A 23,596-nucleotide genomic window follows, 5' to 3' on the forward strand; every position below is an offset into this window, starting at 1 on the left:
ATAGACAGGCAAAGACACACACACACTGTTATTTACTGCAAGCGTAAATGAAAGACAGGGCGCCTCCATTGCTCTGAAATGTGATTCATGACAGCATGGGAGATCGGATACAGACATAGAGCAAAAAAAAAAAACTCTGTCTCTAATGGTCGTCTTTCAGACTGCATGCAGGCCATAAATATTTCATTACGCAATACGAAGTTAGGGCATTCGGTAGAGACTCTGAGAAGGACAAGTCTTTGAAAAGAAAGATCCTTGTCATTCTTGTCACACACGGACCAGAGTTAAGTTGGCAGGGTGATAAAAAAAACTCTATGAAAGAGCTGTAAACCAGGGGAACCAAAGGGAGAAGTTTTCCCTCACTCTATTTCCATCTTTAATTAGTAGATTAGGATGCACGCTCTGCCAGGGTAAGGGGCCCCTGAAACGCCCTTGCACCCACTTGGCCTCTTAAGCTCAGAACAATTTTGTTCTCCAAGGAGAACAAAAGCCTTTCTTTTGATCAATCTAATAAGAGGCCAGACTGTACCTGATTCAAGGCTCAAAAATAAATAAACAAATAAATAAATAAATAATCATATGGAGGGCTCTCAGTGTAAACATTGCATTCTGCTAATTAAAATTGATTAATTTATGCATGCTGTCTTTGTCTTTTCCAGTGACAGGAAAACGGAAATGGTCATTGTAGTCGGACAAATGCTGCAGAAGGGTTGCACGAGTGCTTGCAGTCTAATCAAAGTGAGGAAAGTCAAAAACGGTTGACATGCGATGCTGTGTCACTCACCCAAAATTCATAGGATAGCACAGTCCCATGAGTCTGGGGTGTGGAATGCCGCATGGAAAGTTGAGCAATGTAATGGTATGATAAAACATTTAACAAGCAAAACAGGTAACATGAAATAAAGTGCTGATAGTCTGACATCAAAAACAATGCCCCTGGGTTAACCCATAGACTTTTTTTTAACAGCTCCAACATTTGTGTTTGTTTGGGTGTCTATAATTTTGCCATTAACTTCAACCTATAGAGCGTCGCAGTCCCGCCCCCTACCTTTTTATATATACTTTATTGAGAATTATTTTTTAATTAAGTTTTACAATTTATGCATATATTACATAAGTTACATGTTTCAATACAAAAACATATCAAGAACATATCAAGGCATTTCAAAACAAACGTTTTTTTTTTCAGGTTACAACACTTTTTGTTGTTTTTCTTCTTTGTAATTATTTGTTCGGCCCAAAATGTTGTGTTTGTTGTCATGAGTTGTCACAACAAATTTGTGTTGTGACAAAAGTTGGCTTTTTCCATGGCGTAATCGTCTTTAAATAAATACTTTTTTAAATGTCTATGGGAAAAATGAATGAGGAATTCACTTCTGGTCCTAGCGTCGTCATGAAAGGGGGCGGGACTGCGACGCTCTATAGTAGACAAACTAATGCCCATATATGGAGCAACCACACTTGCTAGATGGCACTCATCAAAGGCACCACTGTACTCACTTCACACGGGTGTGATTTTTAACATCACGTCATATGAGAGCTGTGTTACAAAAATTAAGAAATGACTTGAGTCAGGCAATTTTACTCATAATGGTTATGATTCTGAAGCATCAACTGATGGATCATCCAAATGTACTGCAATTATCAGGCTTATAATGATTACATACACATGTACCACCTCCCGGCACTACTGGCGCAAAAAATCAGCACCATGGATTGTTTTCTTCTGGAAAGTAGCATTGTCAATTCGTCAGTTATCAGTTGTTTCATCAAACAAACTAAATAATAACACACTCGAATGAATGAATGAATGAATGAATGAATGAATGAATGAATGAATGAATGAATGAATGAATGAATGAATGTTTTGATGGTGTGTCGTGCTTCAGTGGGGACAGTTCAACAATACTTCAGGGTAACACCACAGAATTAAATCAGTTTTCTCCAAGCACAGATGTCATCATCAATAACTAAATATATAAATGACACAGAGCCATCTCCCTGACAGAATCGCCAGACTCCTTTTTATGATGTGATACAGACGTGATTTTAAAAACATCGAAGGGATTTTGAATGGGGGAAAACACTTCCTGTGACCATGGGGAGGTGAGTTTGACGTCAGGACTTAAGTTCTCTATACATGTCCACACACACACACACACACACACACACACACACACACACACACACACACACACACACACACACACACACACACACACACACACACACACACACAATTTTGTATTTTGCTGCACGTCCAAAACACGCAGCACGTGTCTCTGTGTCTGTCCGTGCGAACGGACATGCTCAAAGATGTGGTGCACGGCCCTGACCGGAGCGCCTTGGAGCGGAGGGCATTTTCAAACCCGCTCGGTGCTCAAATCAAAATCACATCGCTCTGCACCCCACTCTGCTCTGCTCACATGCTCTGCTCTCTGACATCTTTTTCTGGTTTGACTGGGACAGTACTTGAGGTCACATGATAACTAGACTGGAACTCACCTATGCTTTTTATGGCATAGGCAGCTCCCGGCAGGATCCGCCGGGAGAAACTAGGCGCAGCTGCTGGACATGAGACCAATTAATTAGAGCGACAGAGAGACAGAGGAGTGTGTGTACGTGTGTGCGTCAATTTAACAAAGGTGCAGACGATCAGAAATCGGCAGAGAGTGATCGACGTTTGCGCTACTGTATGCTGAATTGAAGTGGACTCGGCCCCAGACTTTTTTTCCCCCCTGGAAATGAAAACGTCTGGGTTTCCGAGGCTACATGATAACTAGCCTGGGATCAATACCATTTTCGTGTTTGTCATCCGATCAGAGTGGAAATAACTTTAGATCATCACGTGACCATGCAGAACCGTACGACCGGAACCATTGGCGCCGTGCATCTCATTCCCCTACTTTAAAACGTGTTTAGTTTACAATGCGACGCCAACTGGAACCAACCACCAGCACCACAATTCTCCCCCCCCCCCCCCCTTTTTTCTAAACCAGATCACACACTGGTTTTAGAACGAATAGCAGACTTTCCTCCGAGGTGGAAAGTCTGGTGAGGCGAGGTTACGTGATCACGCACAGCAGCTCACCGCTCCAGCTGAGTCTAATCATGCACAGCTCATTGGAGTCTAATCAGCTGTTCCTGTTTCAGTCAAATGTAAGCACAGCTTAATCAAATTAATAATGGGTGTGTGGATTTGCATGTGCCGTAGAAAATTCCAATACCTTAATTTCTGCCTCCTCGATCGCCTCCTCCACACTCTGTCCTCCAGTTTGACCTGGATATCGTTCTAATTGTCTAATTATATTTTAGCTTTTGGAGGAGCCGAGAGATTGGAGGGATGATCAGCGAGGATATATATCAAGTGTGTCCTTCAGCGACTTTCATGGTTCCTTTGCGGAAGTGTTAAGTGATCTGTTTTGTTATGCAGTGGAGAGAGTGGACCGCCTCCTCAGGCTATGGGATCCAAAAGCCATGCTTTAGTTTAGTGCGAACTTCAAAAGGATGATTTAGAGCAGATGAAACGTTTGATCTGCTTGAATCCTAATGGAAACGTCTGTGTGTGTGTGTGTGTGTGTGTGTGTGTGTGTGTGTGTGTGTGTGTGTGTGTGTGTGTGTGTGTGTGTGTGTGTGTGTGTGTGTGTGTGTGTGTGTGTGTGTGTGTGTGTGTGTGTGTGTGTGTGTGTGTGTGAAAAATCCTCTCTCTCCATCCACTACCATTGAAATAACATGTTTTTCAGTTGCTTCGTATTGATATTCTGTGCATTCAATTCTTATTTTAAACTTGGTGTCAGTAAAAAGGGACATCACAGGTGCAGCATGGTGACTGGACATATCATTAGTTTTTAGTTTTTTCCAAAACAGATATTTTAGCAAATTCAAGGTGGAACCAGGGTGGAACAAGGCAGAAAGAGTCAGTCAGGGACTAATCAGATGGCTGACAAGTGGTGAATTCCTAAGCGTATTAGAGAAGTATACGGCATGCAACTTGGCACAGAGGAGGCGATCGAGGCTCCAGACAGAAATTTGAGTTGAGTATTGGGATTTGGCAATTCAGTCGAACCGGATTGATTCCTCTGTCCTCGCATCTAATCCTCGCTCAGGGGGAAGGGCTAAGGCATGAGTCCAGGACGCGAGGTTGAATTATTGGAATGTGTCTATGTGCTCCTTCGATACTTCGATGTGGGCAACATTAGAATGATACAGTACTATCATTAGATTTGCCAAAGGTGTTGAAGCCCATTTCTTCACCAACAACAGCAAATACCTATGGGAGGGTTTGAGAACCCTCATTGACTTTAAACCCACTCCCTCCACCAAAGACAATGATTTATCCCCCTCACTTCCTGATGAATTAAACAGATTCTACTACACATTTGAGGAGCAGAGACAATCAATCTCTCCGTGAGTGCAAAGTCACAGCATGCTTCAAAACAGCAACCATTGTTCCAGTCCCAAAAAAGGGCAAAGTAACTGGATAAAACGGCTCGAGGCCCATAGCACTTACACCCATAGGTCCTCATTCACAACGGCGTTTACGCTCATAACGTTACGTAACGTGAGCGGAGCGTGAGCGGACAGGCATTTACGTGGATTCCCACATTACGTGGGAATTCATGAAGTTGAACGTGAACTTGACGGTGACGTTGTTTGGTCGGAAACTCCGCTATAAGCTGCGCCAGCTCAGAGGGTCGTGTACTGCTTGCGTAGATTTATTCAGAAGGCTTTAGTCTTCATGCTGACTCAATTAAAAGTCCCCAAACCTCAGATAAAATATGTAGGCATGTGTCAACATTGGTCAGCACATAAAAAAAATGATAGCTTATATAAAAGCCAAGTATCACTTGTATGCCTAAATGCAAGCATTCTAGAGGCAGGTTAGCCTAGAGTCCCATACAGAAACTGCCCCTGCAAGCCCGACACCTTTTTATTTATTTATTAGGATATTTCTAGCATGCGCGATTGCGCTGCTCACTTGACAGCTTTCTACTCGCAGTGCAACGCGTTGTGAGCTTGTAGATCGGCTCTCGCGGACTCGCGCTGCATGTTAAAAAACAAACTCACAATTATTATAAGAACATACACTTATCTGCATTCTGCACTGTACGAATCCAACGTTGTTTAGTGTAGTAATGCCTGCAGTAGGCCTATTGAAATTGTTTTGTTACGGAGCTCCTTTGAGTCACACTGTCGGTGTGTGTGTGTGTGTGGACAGTCCAATCTGGGTGAAATTCACATTGGAAAATGAATATAACGGCGAGCCTGGCCCGGACAGAACAGATTATTTCTATGGTTCACAGACATGCCGGTCTGACAGACAGACAGCAGTCACGAGGGCTAATTAGCCCTATACAAATATAGAAGTCCACATTATTGCATCAGCGCGTTCACCGTTTTGTAAGCTTGGGAAAATGATTTATATCGTTTAATGGTAGGCTATAGACAATATAAAGAATCACGCACAAATGTAATGGTATATGGATGTAAAAAAAGAGACTGCAGGTGGTGGTCGTCGCTCCGGCGCTTGACATGGTCAGATAATTTTCTTTTAATTTCCTGTCCTTTGATGGATTGAGTGTCAGTTTGTACAGTTTGTATGGTAGGCCTATAGTGGTATACTTTATACAATGGTGCAAAAACTTGTTTGTGGTCCTGTGGAATTATGAAATGAATAGAGGGCTATATTCATGATATATCTGCACAGCACTGACTGACCGCGGCAGTATAGCCTAATTTCTTTCCAGCAATCATTTTTATTTTAATTTGTGAAGCCACTATACTGGAAAATATCATTATTTTGTTGCATTCCGTCAGGAGGACCTCTATTTCGTTTGAGCTGTAAGGCCTATAGTTCTTTTTTGTTTTTTTTACTGCTGTCTGCTGAGTCATGCTTGACGCCTTTTATGGTGTGAAATGGGGCGTGGATCAATGCAAATGAAGTTATCCGCTGATTTTCCGATCATTTGGCACCCGCTCGCATTCACCTGCGTACCTCACAACATACACCTGCGTACCTGTGGTACACACCGCTCTTTGAATTGCACGGCAAAACAACGTTGCGTGATCGGACGGAATTTCCCGCATCTGTTTACGCTTCCGTTACGCTTCCGTTACACTCTGGTGTATTTCTCCTTTGTGAATGAGGACCATAGTGAGCAAATGCTTTGAGAAACTCGTCAGAGGAATGATCAACAACAAATTGCCACCCACACTTGAGAGAAGTGGAGAACCTGGCACAATGGTGCCAGGTGAACAACCTGGCTCTCAATGGCGACAAGGCAAAAGAGCTGATCTTCGACTACAGGAGACCTTCCAGAGACCACTCTCCCATACAGATCGGGGGTGCTGCAATGGAAAGGGTCAGAGTTCAAATTCTTGGGAGTACACATTACTGAAGACCTCAACTTGCCTAGCCTGATTATCAGACTGTAGCTTTCTTGAAGCTTCAGTCTGACATTGTCTCCTGTCTGAGCGATTTCAAGGGGGAGGGGATTAGAATTTCCCTCAACCCTCTGTGTGTTGCGCTGCGTGATGACGCTGAAAACGGGACTCGGCGCTGATTGGTTGTTCGTTAGACCCACCCCCCCACCACCGATTCTCATTGGATAATACATTTTTCTACCGAAGAAATTATAGGTTCACAGCACAACACCAGACCAAGAGATGCAGTCCACTCAGAGAGTGGGCGGGGTCTTTGGGCTGGATCCAGGCTACAACTTGCCCAGGTGAGGTACAGACGGAGCGGGTGGTGAAGAAAGCACAACAACATCAGCGGATGTGATCTCCGCCATCGAGACCTGTACGACGATCATTGTCTCAGCAAAGCTTGTGGAATTCTGAAAGACCCAAGCCCTCCCAAACGCAGACTGTTTGAGATGCTGCCGCATGGAAAACGTTTTCGCAGCCTCAAAGCCACTGGAAACAGGCTTCTTCCCCCGAACAATCAGATACATGAACGAACTGATAAGAACCAGAGCGAAACCGGGCAAAGGAAAACGCTAGGCACTATCAGGCTGTAATTGCACCTTTTAAACTAAATTTGCTGTACGGAACATAACCTCAAATTGCACCTTTAAACTAAATTTGCTGTACGGAACATAACCTCAAATTGCACCTTCTTAAACTAAATTGTGTTGTATATAAGGAACATAACCTACTGTGAAGCTGTTCAAAAAGTTGACCTAACTTTGCTACTACTACAGCGGAAAACATGCACATGTATATACTGTATGTTACTAATTTTATTTTTGTTTTTTTTTACTATTTGAATGCTCTTTCTTGCACTCTTATTCTATCCCTTTGTTTGCTGTGCTTGCTGTGTTTTGTTGTTTGAATGTTATGCTATATACATATATGCTGCTGCATTGTCTGTATTAAGGAAGTCAAACAAAAATAAGTTTTACTCTTATGTACCTGTACAAAAGATGTAACAATAAAGTACAACCTTGAACCTTGAACCCTTGTACACTATATATATGACTATAATAGTGATAGTGATGCCTCATAATGCCTCACAATCATCATCAGCTGTAATGTACCTGAACCCCCTTGTGGTTGTTCTGATGGTTCATTGAATTTCCATTTTTAAATAGAAACTTTGTGGGAGGGAAGGTGTGTTGATCTTTAAAATATAAAGCATTGCATTTCACTGAAATACTGCTGCATGTGACGAACAAAACTTAATGAATCTTGAAACAGTTGCCATTGTACTGTCCTTTCTATCTTATTTCAAATCTACTGTACTGTATTTGCACACTTAAATCACACAATGAATGATATGAGATGAAATAGGATTTGTGTTTGCATGTTTTTTGCATGCATAAACATTGTATGAATAAAAAAGAATAGATAACTCCAGTCCTGATTGACCTCACTTTGTTTTTAAATCACCAGGGAAGGCCAGCTGTTCTGGCTATAGATTGCTTTATAATGGGATCGAAGCAGATGGAGGGAGCAGGCAGCATGATGACTCTGTATCATTATTATTATTACTGTAGTAACTCACTGATCATCATCGTCCATCCTGTGGGCCCCCTCTTACAGACTGGGAAAGGCTATACTGAGTGGCCTTGGACAGTTTCCATAATAAAATACATTTCCTGCTTCCTTATCTTCCCTTTCCACAACTTAGAGAATCACAGCAAGATGGCCTACAAAATAGAAATCGATAGCGGTCATTGATTGCCAATGCAGATACCCTGCATTGAGTATGGTATGCCTTTCCCCATCCGTACTTCAGGCTAAACACATCCTTTTCTGTTTTGCAAGTAAACATAATAATCCAAATAACTAAAACACAAAACAGTTGAAGCAACTGGTCCGTTACCAACTTTGGTGAGGTTTAGTGAGCCGTACACAATATTTGATCAAATAGTTTAGATTGCGACCATCCTCTGATAGAACAGGGCTGAGTACCACAGACGAAAAACTGTCCAAATTTCATTCTGACCCCTCCACGAAAAGGCCTCGTTGTCCTGAACCCTTATCTATCATTTATACATTATGGATCAATAGTGTGGACTTAGACTGTTTTTCGTCTGTGGCATTTTCAACTTCTCATTACTACTTGCACTATCCGTCCCATTCCCCAATACTCACCTCTCCTCTCCATACAACCAGCCAATTGGCGTTCTCTGACTTGCACCACACTTTTGCACAGATTAGCAGCCTAGGTTCCTGGACCGTTAGCCCGGCTCGGGCCCAATTACATTTATAATACTAACTGTCTCAGTAAGGTTGACTTTGTACGTCCCTCTGGCACCAAAGTTAAATAAAAACTAAATCTAAAGCTAAGTCACGCATTTGACCTTTGCTGGTCTGGTACGATTTTTCAACTCTTTGGGAAATTGGATCCACTGTTCCGAGTGTTGCACTCACCTCACATTGCAGGACTGGGTCTCTTTGCTAAGCTTGTGGAACCAGGACTGCTGGGCCAGACGGCTCTCCACTCCTGTGATTTGGCCATCTTTGTCCAGGTCCAGGCCCTGGAAGACTGACCGTGCAGTGTCCCTCTCCTTGGCAGTCAGAAGATGCATCAATGAGTTCTGAAAGCACGAGGGTCGACTCACTGAGCAAGTGGTTCTGGAAATCTGGAACGCCCTTTTCCTCATTCAGAATTCAAGTACCCCCTTTTGTCCGACTACAGCGTTTTGCTAAGAAAACTGCTCAAGAAAACCATAGCTAGCATATAATATGATGACACTTTTGAAGAATATAATATATTGTATACAGTATCAACAATGACAAACAATGTAAAAAAAATAAGATTAAAGAATTGGAGAATAAATAAAAATCACACCCGTGTGAACTGAGTGGTGCAAATTCCCCCCCCCCCCTCCCTCTCTCTCTCTCATTAGCAGGCAACAGTGCAGTGTTATCTCTCTCTCTCCGTTTCTGGCACAACAGCGCCACTTTTGGTACTCATTGGTACTGGTCACACACAAACACACAAACATAGTCACTTGAACACGGACATTGCTGTTCCTTGGAGTGGTTGCACCACTCAAAAATAAACAAATGTGGAATTCAGAAATAATTATATTGGGTTAAAATATATCTGACATCTGATCCATGTGACATTTGACACATTTGAGTGTCACTACACAAAAAGGTCTTGAGGAACAGTACGCCGCGACTATGTGTGCAAAATATTGTTTCCACAAGAATGTTATGTGTGCATTCAATTTGGGCTAGGGAGAAGCCTATGGCTTCCCTTTTTCGGATATTTGGACAGGACACAAGAAACACTGAAAACACTCAAAAGAAGTAGTTTTCTACTTCTTTTCACCCGTGTGAACCCGTGTGAACTGAGTGGTGCAACTCCCATCTCTTTCTCTCTCTCTCTCTCTCTCTCTCTGTCATTAGCAGGCAACAGTGCAACACTATCTCTCTCTCTCTCTGTTTCTGGCACAACAGCGCCACTTTTGCCCCTACTGGTACTCTAAACGGACATAGTTTAGTCACATAGTCACATAGTCGGGTTAGGACATAGGTTGGGACATAGGGACATTGCTGTTCCTTGGAGTGGTTGCACCAAAATAAAATTATGTGTGCTATGTATGAACTGTATGTCCACCATCCTGAAAATAAAACTGAACTGTTTAACAGCTAGCACTGTTTTACTTAATTAATATTTTAATGGAGCATGGATGTCTGTGATTTCAAATGATTTAGCTATACGGATTGTGGTTCATCTTTATCCTTTATTCAGCTTGGAACATTCTCTGCAGTTGCAGCAGTAAATCGACATAATCTGCAAGCACAGCTGTTGTCCCATTGGTTGGTAGCTTAACTATCCCACAGTACAGTCCATAAATTGCAAATCCAATAGTGGCGTCAGTGGCAGTGCCTGTATAATCAAACTGTCTCCACAAGGGACACTTAAGCCAGAAATCTAAAATAGGTAAATCACAACCATAATGTGATTATCCAGTGAATATGCAAAAGTTCACAAAAGTTAAAATATTAACTGGTTTGGAGTTTAAGTGAGATTTGCCTGGTCATTAAATTAAACTATTATCTACTTGATGTACTAGTTTGGCCATTGTTGCATATTAATTAATTTAAGCTATGTTTTGGATAGTCCAGGCCTCCAGGGTAGAGTTGTATGAATGACGACATTTTCCCTGGCCTGTGGATGCCCTCAAAGACAACTTGCGGAAATTAAATTAGGTTTATACTCAGGGGTTGAATTTGGACCTAAATCTGATTATAACCATCAATTAGTTTAGTTGTTCAAGGTGCAAGGACTCTTCCATGTTTTAGTTGACTATTATGTTGGACCTTGTAGGATTTTTTTTAATGTAGCCCCTCTGCAGGGTCATCCCTATAGCCTATGTTCAGCAGCTTCTATGTTCCCTTGGTTCGGATGGTTCCCCACTTAACTTAGCTTTAGGACCTGGGGGGCACGCGTTAGTCCGGCGTCCCGTTAGATCAACATACGTGGCCGGTTAAGACTAGCCTCGCTTAGCGATACTAATATCACTATAGTGATATAGGGATATTAGTCTTGTCCCTCTCAGTATTAGATTTTTGTCTGCAATGTCCCTCCCCATATTTGCATACTGGGCCCTGGTTGGTAGCCTGGTTCCAGACGAATCTGGTTGGCTCGTCACCACTTCGGCCGTGAAGTCCTCCCACTATTGAGAGTGGCCAGACTTAGAGTGGGGCAATATGCATTGCAAAGGCAGATGAAGGCTGGCTATGCGAGGTTAGGTTAACACTCACCCGTGGCTTCCACGTGCGGTTATGGTTAGGGTTAGAGTTAGTTAGTAAAGTCAGATTATTGGGACATTGGACTAACGCACCCTTAGGGTTTATAGGTTTATACAGTTGGAGGCCATCGATATTGTCCTTTTCTTTTTGCTGAGGTTTGCGTGATCTGCGCAAAAGGACAGTTAACCCATTTTGGGCAGGAACCCCTTTTGGTGTTTTAAACATGTTATAATTTAGCTATTGAAAAATAGCAGATCTACAAGCTCATAGCGCGCCACCGAGTGGCGCGCTACGAGCTTGTAGGTCTGCTATTTTTGAAAAATCGTGAAAATATTTATTTCAGAAAACTGGAGGATTTAGAAGGATTTTTAAAAATTTTGAGGTCAGGCCTAAATGGGTCAAATGATAAGGGACAATATCGGTGGCACCCAACTGTAGGGTTTATTAGGTTAGAGTAGAGTTATAGGGTTTGGATTTGGGTTAGGTAAGCGGGGAACAACACAGTCATGTGTGTTAGTGTAAAGTACCTCTGTGCGTAACTTCTTCAGCACCGCCAGGGACTCAAAGTAGAGGAAGTCGGACCACTCGATCTGACCCTTCTTCTCGGGATCAAGCGCCGCGAACTGGGCCAGTACTTCCTCCTCCTGCTCGTCCGTCAGATCCTTCTCAAACAGCTGCTTGGACACAAAGTGTCGGTACTGCAGCAGCTCATCTGACACCAGGCATGACTCTGGAGTGGCAAGCAGCAATTCATCATGTCAGGCATAATTAGCCACCAGCCAGCTCTCCAGATATAATTAACTTAGAGGTTATTTCTTACAAAACCAGTAGCATCTCCCCATTGATTGCCTTCCCTCTGAACCACAGCAAAATCATAACGCACATAAGAAGCATGCCGAGCTGGGCCAAATGATGGATTAGCCTCTGAAAACTGAAAGAGCCCACAAAAAAAAAGAAAAGAAAGCTCTTTATAACCCTTGTAATGGGGGTCTGCGGAAGATTTTCTGGGAGGTCGATTAATATCTGATCGGCATATTTGTCACAAAGTGGCTCAGTCTCAGTTTGCTGCTAAATGCCATGCATGCAAAAATAGCTATTAGTGTGGCAGAGGCAGTGCAGCCAAGTAGTAGCATCAGCAGATGTGTCATTTTCAGGAATCTAAATGCATAAGGTGGCAAAAAAGTAACCACGTAGAGAAAATTGCACATCTACAAGCATCTTTGCGATGCCTTGTGGAAAATAGAAAACTTAGGCCGTGAATTGATGCACTCAGCGGCAATCTAAAGTCTAACAATTCTTCAGAGGTGGAGAGAATATATTGTATGCATAAGAACTGAATTTGAGATGTGAATGTGGAGTGTAGCAACTTCCATCTCCTGCCCCTGCAGGTCACAATGATTCATAACTTTTGATTTGATTTCCATATTTCTGCTCAAGTAATTTTAAGAAAACTGAGGAAAGTACTAGACTTTCATTGCAGTATTTATACCTTTACTTAAAGATGGATGTCGGTTTTGTATGTGTCTGTGGAGTTAAAGGTATATTCAGTGATTTCACTTAATTCAAATATGACTATACTTTTTTGTTTTGTTGTGATAATCCTCCCTACTATAGAGTGTGCTGACCATAAGGAGTTCCTCCCTGTCCCCAGTTAGGTGGCCTATCCTTCATCCAATCCGGATAGAGATGGGCCTTCCGCCAATCATGATCGAGCGGGGGCGGGCCTTGGTGTGCATGCTGTTGGCCTGTCGCGTGTCCCCCCACTGTAGTGCGTGCATGTGCACATCTTGTTACCGGTGCAGACCGGGGTTTTTTCCAAATCACCCAAATCACTGAATGCGCCTTTAACAATTACTCTAATAGACCGCCAGATGTGGATATAATATTCAAATATGTCTTCCCTGTGTATATTACGGGGACCCCCCGTCACCCCCACACGGTTTTTCCCAAAAAAAATCAAAGTACAGTAGCACAGTACTGTACAACAGAACAGTTGGTTTCTTCCTGAAAGCTGAAAGCCTTTGAGTCAAAAGGCCCAATCGAAAACGCACTATTTTTGTGACATCATAACCCTAACCCCTCCCCCATTATCATACAACACATGGGGGCGAGGCTTAAGTTCAGGTGGGTGGCGCTACGGTGAAAATTTGAAAACCACGTATACTTAATGAACTGGTGGGTGTGGTCACATAAAAAACATCATTTTAACACTTTCTGTACACTTTTTTGAAAAAAACCCTCCTAGTATAATCATAGTACCTGATGATCATGTTTTAGGGGGGGAATCGTACTCCATCTTTAAGTAAATACTTTTTCCAAGTTGAAGATCGAGCTGCTGTGAAGCAGTCTTACCTGGGATGATCTTACACTGCTTGAACGTCTCCATTAGGCTGTACATCTCTTCGTCCGTCAGTAGCAGATTCACATTATCCTGCGGAGAGGAAGAGGATTAAAGAGGAGGAGGGGAAGGAGGATCAGTGGTGGGAAACGTACTACATGTTAGTATCAATAATTCAATATAGAAGTACTCTGTTACAAGAACAGTTCTGAATTCAAAATGTACTTGAGTAAAAGTAAATGTACTAACAAAAGTAATAGTAGTTATTGCGCAGAAATGTCCATTTCAAGTTTTCAAATGTCTACAAATCTTTTGAAAATAGCAGATCTACAAGCTCACAATGCGTCGCATTGCGAACTTGTCGGCTATTTTCAAATGGCCGAAATGTATATAGGGCTTGAAGTGGTTAATGTGTGTTTTGTAATAATAATCCAAATCTAAAAAGTAACTAGAACATTTTATGTAGACATAGCACTGTGTCCCTATGTCTGTTTACGGTACCAACAGGTGAGGTTAGCAGACAGTTTGAGGGTCTAATGGAGTTAAGAGGTTTTGTCCGAAGTGTGTAAAGGGTGTTCAATAGCACTGATTTATGCAACAACAAAAAATCGAAAACCTAAAAAATTTAGTTAGGTGGTTTCCTCCCGACAGCAACAATAATGGTTAAGGAGGGAGGTTTCACAATCTCTCCTGTAGTCCATAGAGGACTCTCAAGGCCAAGAGGATGATGGTGCATAACAGACTGTTCAATAATTGAGTGTTCTAATTATGTGGAGTGAGCTTCAGACTTCAGAGTTTCAAGTGCAATTTAGCCATAAGCTCATAGAAGGTATAAAACTATTTCCATCATTCATGTTTGTTCATAACTCATAATGACTGGCATTTTCTTCAGGCCTGTATTATTATCTATAGCGGAATCCATCCATCCATCCATCTTCAACCGCTTATCCGTAGTCGGGTCGCGGGGGCAACAGCTCCACCAGAGTGTTCCAGACGTCCCTCTCCAGAGCAACATTAGTGACTTCCTCCTGGGGGATCCCGGGACGTTCCAAGGCCAGTGAGTCGATGTGTTTCCTCCAACTGCTCCTTGGTCTGCCCCGGGGTCTCCTCCCAGTGTATAGCAGAATGAGAACCACATTTCTTGGCCAAGAATGTTTTCACATAAAATTAATTTGACTTAGTTGGTTGCCCTGTAGATTCACAAAATACTACAAGGTCAGGCTGCTTTGCAGTAGGCCTACTGTTGCATCATCAACAACGTCAGACATGGGATGTTAGTATTTGACCAGTTGAAATACTGTAAGTGTGAATTGCGATCTTGTTTAACAAAAACGAAATTTCATATTCTAAAACAATGGCTTACGTATATATGCACATAAATACTGTACATACTGTAGATTTTCACCATGATAATACTGTGGAAATGTAAACCATCTGTATATGGATTCCTCCTAATGTGCGATGCATGGCTGCTGTCAGTGGTGGAAAAAGTACTATTGTTTTACTTAAGTAAAAGTACCAATACTGCAATTTAGAACTACTTCATTACAAGTAAAAGTACAGAATTGAAAATGTACTTGAGTAAAAGTACAAAAGTATCGGCATTAAAATGTACTTAAAGTACTAGAAGTAAAAATACTCATATTGCAGAATGTCCCATTTCACAAGTTCAAACTGTGTACAAAATCTTTTGAAAATAGCAAAGCTCACAAACATTATTTTGAGATAAACATTTTTGCCACGGACCACTTCTAATTATGCCATGGACCACTAGTGGTCTGTGGACCACTGGTTGAGAAACCGTGGCGCCACACACACACACACACACACACACACACACACACACACACACACACACAAGCTCACAATGCGTCGCGTTGCGACACATTGTGAGCTTGTAGATCGGCTATTTTCAAATGGCCGAATTGTATAGGGTTGAAGTAGGTGTTAATGTATGTTTTCTAATCAAAATCGCCAAAGTAACAGATACCTCAAAATTGTACTTAAGTACAGTAAGTAAATGTACTTAGTTACTTTCCACCACTGGCTGCTGTCAATAAAGAAGAGGAAATATGTATTATAACACGCTGTCTTCCATAAAAAAATAAAAGCCAGCTCACCCCTACTGGCTGCCAATTCCTGCTATCAAAATAAATGTGGCACGTACCCAACAGGCTACAGAATGTGATTGGATATGAATAACTTTCCATTCAAACTTGTTCTAAATCAACAGCTGCATTAAACATGAGCATGAACCATTGAACCATATAGGAAATGCTATTCAGTTCTGGATAGCATTGGATTCTGGGTTTGCGAGCTTAGCCTTATCTGCTTATAGGCTACTGTGTGTGTGTGTGTGTGTGTGTGTGTGTGTGTGTGTGTGTGTGTGTGTGTGTGTGTGTGTGTGTGTGTGTGTGTGTGTGTGTGTGTGCGTGTGCGTGTGCGTGTGCGTGTGTGTGTGTGTGTGAGATTTTGATCATTACGTTGGTCAACCAGAACCCTGCTGAATTTATCTTCAAGATGCAATCCTTGGTTTTATATTCATGGAGAAGGTGCTGAGTGTTGAAGTAGATCCATGATTCACCATCGATCACTGAAAAGGAAACTTTATTCTATCCAAAACAACTTCTGTAACTTGAAATATGTGAGAAGTTAAGCAAAGTAATCTGCATGGTCCATGGAACATTAATTAAATAAAATAATAAAATGTTGTTCAACAAACTTTACATAATTTTCCACATATTTTCACATCATCTGTGTGACCATTTGGAAAGGATTTATTCACTGCACTGCGTCAAGTCACAACAGTTGGAAAGTAATTGCTCCGGAGGTGATGAAGTTCCGTCATGGAAATACGCCAAATTATGCAATTTGTAAATGTTTTCATGGTTCTTTGTGCAGAAAACCTTGTTGATTGTAATTGCAGATAACAGATGGGGAAGGTTTGCACTGCAAGACGGAGAGAAGCTAGTAGGCGGATTGTGTGTGTGTGCGTGCATATACTTTATGATGGTGCTATAATTTAAATCACAGGAGGATATGTCAGTTCTATATTCAGCAAGAATATATAGCAATATGGTTCTGTTAATTTAAACCTGGAACTGAGGATTTTGCCGTGTACTGTAAAGCTCTCCCTATCCTGATTGACTCACAATGACAGAGCAAAGGGTACTCTTTTCCTTTTCAAACCTTTCAATTTCCTTACATGCAGTCACACTAACCAGCAGTCAAACCTTTCCGACAAGATTCTTTTCACAGCAGATCAGCCTTGACAGCAGATCGACAGCATAGATGTTCCTTGCTTGACTGAATTTGTGTGTGTGTGTGTGTGTGTGTGTGTGTGTGTGTGTGTGTGTGTGTGTGTGTGTGTGTGTGTGTGTGTGTGTGTGTGTGTGTGTGTGTGTGTGTGTGTGTGTGTGTGTGTGTGTGTGTGTGTGTGTGTGTGTGTGTGTGTGTGTGTGTGTGTGTGTGTGTGTGTGTGTGTGTGTGTGGCGCCACGGTTTCTCAACCAGTGGTCTATGGCATAATTAGAAGTGGTCCGTGGCAGAAATGTTTATCTCGTGTGAAAGGAGGGACACCCGCACACTGCCACTTGCTGGGTTCAGAGATTTTTATTAAAGCAACGTTTCGGTCTTGGGACCTTCCTCAAGCCTGAGGAAGGTCGCAAGACCGAAACGTTAATTTAATTAGGATACACTAGGTTTTAGTGTATCCTGTTGCCTCTTTGTGGAACTCAAACTGTGCAAACTGTTTTCATCAGTGAAGGTTATCGTCCATTGGTGAATTCAACCATAGCGAGTACAATATATACATTTTCATCCCACGATTTTGCAACTAATTTCTTCACCCAGTGTCAATTATCTAATGTAATCCTGGGCACTACACTTCCTCTGCCAACCTGGGGGGGCAGCGTACTGACCTCATGCTTCCTTCTATGCATGAGGAGTCCAAGCGGCTTCTTTTCACCTCACAGGGGGAAGTTTCCCCGGCCGGACGTAGCGCATGGAAGGAACACGTTATTCTGACCAGTTCCTTTCCCCTCCACCTCCTTCTTTCTTTCTTTCTTTCTTTCTGGATGTCTTGAAGCTAGCAGCCAGCTACGTAGGTCTCATTTGAAAGGCACCCCTTGTCAAGAGGCGACATGACTTGATGGTCAGAAAAATTAAATGCTTCCCTCTGCTATGAAGATAAATGTTCACCACTGGATTTATATCATATACATGTTAAATTTTATTTGCCTTCCACCCCGTTCCCCATAACATTTATTTGCCTTCCACCCCGTTCCCCATAACATTTATTTGCCTTCCACCCCGTTCCCCATAACATTTATTTGCCTTCCACCTCGTTCCCCATAACATTTATTTGCCTTCCACCTCATTCCCCATAACATTGCCAGAAGCACAGTGAAAAGAGAGACATTTTAGGGACGCTCCTCAAACTGTGTGGAAAAACCTTCCTCTCATGCACTCGAGCTTGGCAAATTATTCTGACTTTCACAGCTGAGAGAGAGAAGCCGTACTCCAATCCAGGGTTATTCAACATAGAGCCCTCTTTGGCTGTTTACGCTTGAAATGAAACAGATTGCACAGAGCATGTGATCAGCAAAGAGTCATTGATTTTGACATTTAATAGCCTCCAAAACCCTGGTGAGACTCCAAAATCCAGGCCGTAGTTTTGCAAAATAGAAAAGGCTTACAAGTGCAGTGGTTCGAAATGTTGCCGCACTCGATTGAAATAGTGTATTTTGATTGTGAGCAGCAATTGTGCAGCACAATACTAGGTATCATATTGCTGGCATGTATTTGCCCATGGCTCTCCAATAAGGTGCTGCTGAGGGTGTGTGTGTGTGTGTGTGTGTGTGTGTGTGGGGGGGGGGGTAGAGTTGGGTACACGTTATACTGTAGTGAGTCATTGTACAAGCGTACAGTACAGTACAGTACAGCAGACTTGGTCTGTGGACCAAACTGGTTCCATTTTGGAGGTCCGTGGCCTAATGGAATATCTAACTGTGGCTCCTTGAAATGAAAAAGGTTAAACATCACTGCAGTAATTGTACAGTACATCACAGTACTAGGGAGATATACCAGACATTCAAAAAGATGTCTAAAATGTTTTACTGGTTGAGGTGGTTAAACTGTTCCCTCATTTTGTTGGGGACCCCCTTCCCTCGAGGACCCTTTGGGGTTCCTGGACCTCACTTTGAGAACCACTACAGGACAGGACAGTCACAGGACAGGACAGGATAGTCACAGGACAGGACAGGACAGGACAGGACAGGACAGGACAGGACAGGACAGGACAGGACGTCACAGGACAGGACAGTCACAGTCACAGGACAGGACAGTTAGCAGTGGTTAGCGCAGAGACTCACACAGTAGTAGCAGCTCCAGCCTGTAATGGTGTGGGCCGTGTCTCTCATCTCCTGCAGCGCTTCAGCCCGAAGGTAGCCAAGCTCGCTGAGGCAGCCATCGTGGAACATGCGTGTGCAGATCCTGCAGGGGTACAGGTCATCGGCCGTCCACACTTCACACACTTCACACATCTCGTCGTTGGGTGGCTGCATGGGGGAGGTGTGATAAGAAAGACATGACAGGACATGGCGTGACATTAAAAGTCTGGACGTGACGCTCGATTTGACCTCAAAGTTGCAAAGAACGTATCGGCACGAGATGAAGAATGGTTTGCGAAACTTATGATCTCATATGTGAACAAGTTACGCTGCTGTAGCCCAAGTGTTTTACAAGTCTAGTCAATCTGCAAAGAAAATAACCAATCAATTTCTTTAACCTGTGTTTAGCCAGCCATGTCAAATATTGCCAGTCAAAATGTTTGCATGCAACGATGGCCTGGCAAATGTCAAAATGCCTCTCAGGGGAAAGGCATTGAATCTCTCTCTCTCTCTCTTCTCTCTCTCTCTCTCTCTCACGCGCACACACACACACACACACACACACGCATGTGCGTGCGCACGCACAGCCTCTCACTATCTTTCTCTCTCTCTCTGAACATGCTGTCCAGAGGCAGTGTGCAATTACAACTATCAAAACTGATAACAACAATTTAATTATTATTGTGGGATTGCTTGCAATTATGAAAAGACATTAGGGTGGGTATAATAGAGCATTCTTATTACAAACCCAGAACAAACTCAAATACTTACTTCGGATAACTGTCTAAAGGTTATGGTGCATACGTTGTAATGTTTACTCCCACACTGTGCTCATAAACTATTGTATATTAAAGCACAGTGTACATTATTCCTATTTTAGGGGCAGATGTGAATTAAATATTTTCGATGTAGAGTCCTGCAAATGATTTAACAAAAGGCTGTAGACTATACAATACAGCCTGGAGGGATGCTCTGCAATTAGCTAGTTTATTGTTAGGCCAATTAGCAGAGTAACCTCCTCACTCAGTCAGAGACATTCGTGTTAATAGGGTCTGCACCACTCTTGCAGTCCAGGCAAAAACAATGTTAATAATTAGTGTTCTTATCAATTTCCACCCTAACTTATAATTGTTTATGTGAAGTCGTCTCTCTTCAATTGATTGAGTTTTGAAAGCAGTCCAAAATGGAAACATTACAATCTGGTATGCAGTAGCACACAATACAGAAACAGCACTAGTTATTGTTGTGAATTGGTGTTGGAACATATGTCTTACATACAGTATGTCTATTCTTATTAGTTTGGGCTTAGTGCTGCTTTTGCCATCAATCATATAACTCCACCATTTAAATATAGTATAAGCCTGGTTATATTCATAAAGTATATGGAAGAACATTCATATTGTTAAATAATCCTCCATACACTTGCAGGCAGGGCCCCCGGGCTAGACAACATTTCAGGGCCCCCCTGGGGCAAAGCTGCACAGCCGGAAAAGAAAATGCCGTATTTTGTTCTAATTTCGCTGTAATTTTGGGGTACCCAGCCCCCCCAAAAGAGAAAGGCAGGCAGGCAGGCAGGCAGGCAGACAGACAGACAGACAGACAGACAGACAGGCAGACAGACAGACAGACAGGCAGACAGACAGACAGACAGACAGACAGGCAGGCAGGCAGACAGACTAGTCGCTGAATGCAGGCTGCCATGCACAGCGACATTGGCAGGGTTTTCCACAGCTACCCCACAACACAGTGTCACTGTCTGAGCAGAAGCTCTCAATGTTTTATCCATAATACTAAATGTACAATAACTAAACATAAATCTCACTTGAATTGGATTGCAATATTTTTTTGGAGGATACTTTTTTTTTGCAATACTTTTTTTGGAGCCCCCCCCCCCCCCCCCCCCCCCTGTCGGGGGCCCCCGGGCTGTAGCCCACCCTAGCCCAATGGTAAGTCCGCCTCTGCCTGCAGGCAATGTTATTTGTTATCATGGTTAAATTATGAATGATATGCAGGTACCATGTAAGTATGCCAATTAAACTAAATGTCTGCATGCCCTCTCTGCTGTAACCAACTCTCTCAGACATAAACAAATGATTAAAATAAATTGAACTCAATGAAGACAACTGAAATCTAATAGAAGAAGAACGAATGATGACGAGATGTTATCGCTTCCAGTGGCATTAAGGAATTTAGAAAAAGGGAGCCTGTAACTCCAGTCCTGGATCTGCTATTCTCTTAATTAAAACCACAGCTCTACTTATTGTGAGCAGTAGATCGTAGATTTCACACGTCCCAAACAGCAAACACTTATATAAATGCCTAATATGCATCATCAGAAGGACAGCAAGATGTCATTGGAATGAGCTCTTTAGCCCACACACTGACTAACATCAAATCTGTCCACTTTATACTCATCCATTAGTCATTGTGACCCTGGACATGACCGTCTCCATGAAAAAACTTTACTAGTCCACCCACAAAATGCTTACTCTCACACGTAAACAAAAAAGGACTTGCTGCTTAATATGTGTGGGAAAATACCTGGCTTTAAAGGAAACAATACAAACCTGTCCTTCCTCACCTCCACCAAGACTGTTTAATATGAGTCCCTGTGAAATGGTGTTGGGTGAAATCAACCCTGAGCTATTCCTGTAAGAAATAGAGCGTCACAGTCCCGCCCCCTTTCATGACGACGCCAGGCCCAGGAAATAATTCCCAATGCATTTTCCCAACCAATAGACATTTCAAAAAGTATTTATTTAAAGACCTTTTAAGAGTCGTACGAAGCCAACTTGAGTCGTGGCAAATCATCACAACAAACACTATTTTGGACCAAACAAATAATTACAAAGAAGGGTTTCAAGTTACCCCCATTGAGGTTTGGTTGTGCCAAAGATATATTTTTTGGCTTTTTCTGCCTTTATTGATAGGTAAGTCCTCTCTGCTTTCCATACCTGCTCTCTCTTTCCCAACTCGACCTCGACAGGCTGGTCGTCATCTGCATCCCTCTTAGGACGCACAAAGGCAGGGGGTGTGAGTTGATGGCTTTTCTCCAAATCTTCGGGCTGCACTCCTTTCCCATCCCTTAATCTTAACCACGCCTCCTGGTTGGCCTTATATTCTTCCGTAGTTTGTGCTGGGGCGTGCTGGGAGGTTGAAGGCACAGCGCCGTCTTCTGTCTCATTATGCTCCGCCTCCTTGCCGTTCTTCTGGTTGGGATGATTGGTGGAACTGTCCGCAGGTCCCTCCCCTTCCTCTGCAGTTCCCTCCACCGTGGCACGTTCCTTCACAGTCTGCTGGAAGGCAGACACTACTGCGTTGCATTTCTGCACCTTCTCCACCTGTTGCTTCTTCGACATAAGCACTCCCATGGCTGCAGGAGACATGGAAGAAAGAGGCAGACAGAGGGAGAGGGCCAGGGATTAGACAACATCACTTTGACAGTCAAAGTTATGTTTAAGGTATAGAGTCAAGACCTAAACCCTTTGTTATATAAAAATTCAAGACATTCCAGGTATTATAAACTCTGAGAAGGCGCTGTAGCTGCTTACATTTTGCAAAGGGAGGATAGATCTACATATTCCCTTCTCCCTCAACTGCAAGAGTCTTAAAGAAAAACTGCATTGCAGAACCAATCCAGTCAAAACTAATATTCCAGTCATAACCAACCAGTCATAATCAATCCAGTCATAATAATATTGGTAATGCAGGGACAAACAATAGATGGGCAGAGAGAGTGGGTGACAGACGTGTTTCTTGTTTTCAAACATTACTGGGTGTGCATATAGCCTGACACTGACACTCAGTCTGAATTTTCATTTTCGTTTCACTTCAGATTAATTGTTTTCGCGTGGCTAGCGATTCAGGGCTGGAGCCAGTACAGGCTAGGGTGTGCACCGCGCAGGCATTCATATCAGGGGACAAAACCACTTTGACAAAACCACAGCTGATTAGACCTTTGATCAGCTGTGCGTGATTACTCAAGTCAACACGAGAGCAGCATGCTGCAGTGCGTGATCATGTGACCAGCTCACGTACAAGTCCGTCTCAAACTAGAAATATGCATTCCAGATAGTTCTGCGTTCTGCCGCACACAGCACTCTTTCTATTCTAGCCATTATAGTACATAATGGCTAGAATCACACTCTTCTCTTCCTATTGTCATCAACACTACTTTATATTCAAAAGATGCACACTCATCAGTGACAGCTATAGGCTAAAATGAATGCTTGGCAATACAATTGTTAAACAACATAACATTAGGAATTGTGCAGGTCATCATGAAAAAAGCCCTTTGCCGTCCTCTCAAAGAAAATTTGGTGATGTCACTTTTTTTGAGGGGCGCTATCTTTGTGTCCTTAACTCGTGTCACATTTGCCATTGACAATGAAAGGAGAATTTAAGTCATACATATGTGAACGAGCAAATCGGCTTTTCTAAACACAGTGCAACTGTTTTAATTCAGCTCGGGGCTTATATATATATATTATATATCACAAAAATTCTCTTACATTCATCTTACATGATCATGGTGAAAAGATGAGTTTTTAATATTGTATCATGGTTAAAAGATAATAACATAAGTTGACAAATTAATTCATGAAGAACTATATTATTTTTTATTTGATGATGTACGACGGCAAGAGCGCCCC

At 42.5% G+C, this 23,596-nt stretch overlaps 1 protein-coding gene across 1 annotated transcript in view; it reads right to left on the minus strand.

Moving 5' to 3' along the window:
• The window catches only part of phf24 (PHD finger protein 24), a 35,139-nt gene that overhangs the window by 1,253 nt on the left and 10,290 nt on the right, over positions 1 to 23,596 (minus strand). Inside the window, exons 2-7 of the mRNA XM_079524122.1 lie at positions 21,899 to 22,317; positions 18,927 to 19,112; positions 13,570 to 13,648; positions 11,745 to 11,947; positions 8,881 to 9,047; positions 785 to 817 (exon numbers count right to left, since the gene is read on the minus strand). Of these exons, the coding sequence (XP_079380248.1) occupies positions 785 to 817; positions 8,881 to 9,047; positions 11,745 to 11,947; positions 13,570 to 13,648; positions 18,927 to 19,112; positions 21,899 to 22,315 (1,085 nt within the window). The 5' untranslated portion in view covers positions 22,316 to 22,317. The remainder of the gene's footprint in view (positions 1 to 784; positions 818 to 8,880; positions 9,048 to 11,744; positions 11,948 to 13,569; positions 13,649 to 18,926; positions 19,113 to 21,898; positions 22,318 to 23,596) is intronic.

Source organism: Electrona antarctica (assembly GCF_951216825.1).
Source record: "Electrona antarctica genome assembly, chromosome: 16".
NCBI classification, from domain to species: domain Eukaryota; kingdom Metazoa; phylum Chordata; class Actinopteri; order Myctophiformes; family Myctophidae; genus Electrona; species Electrona antarctica.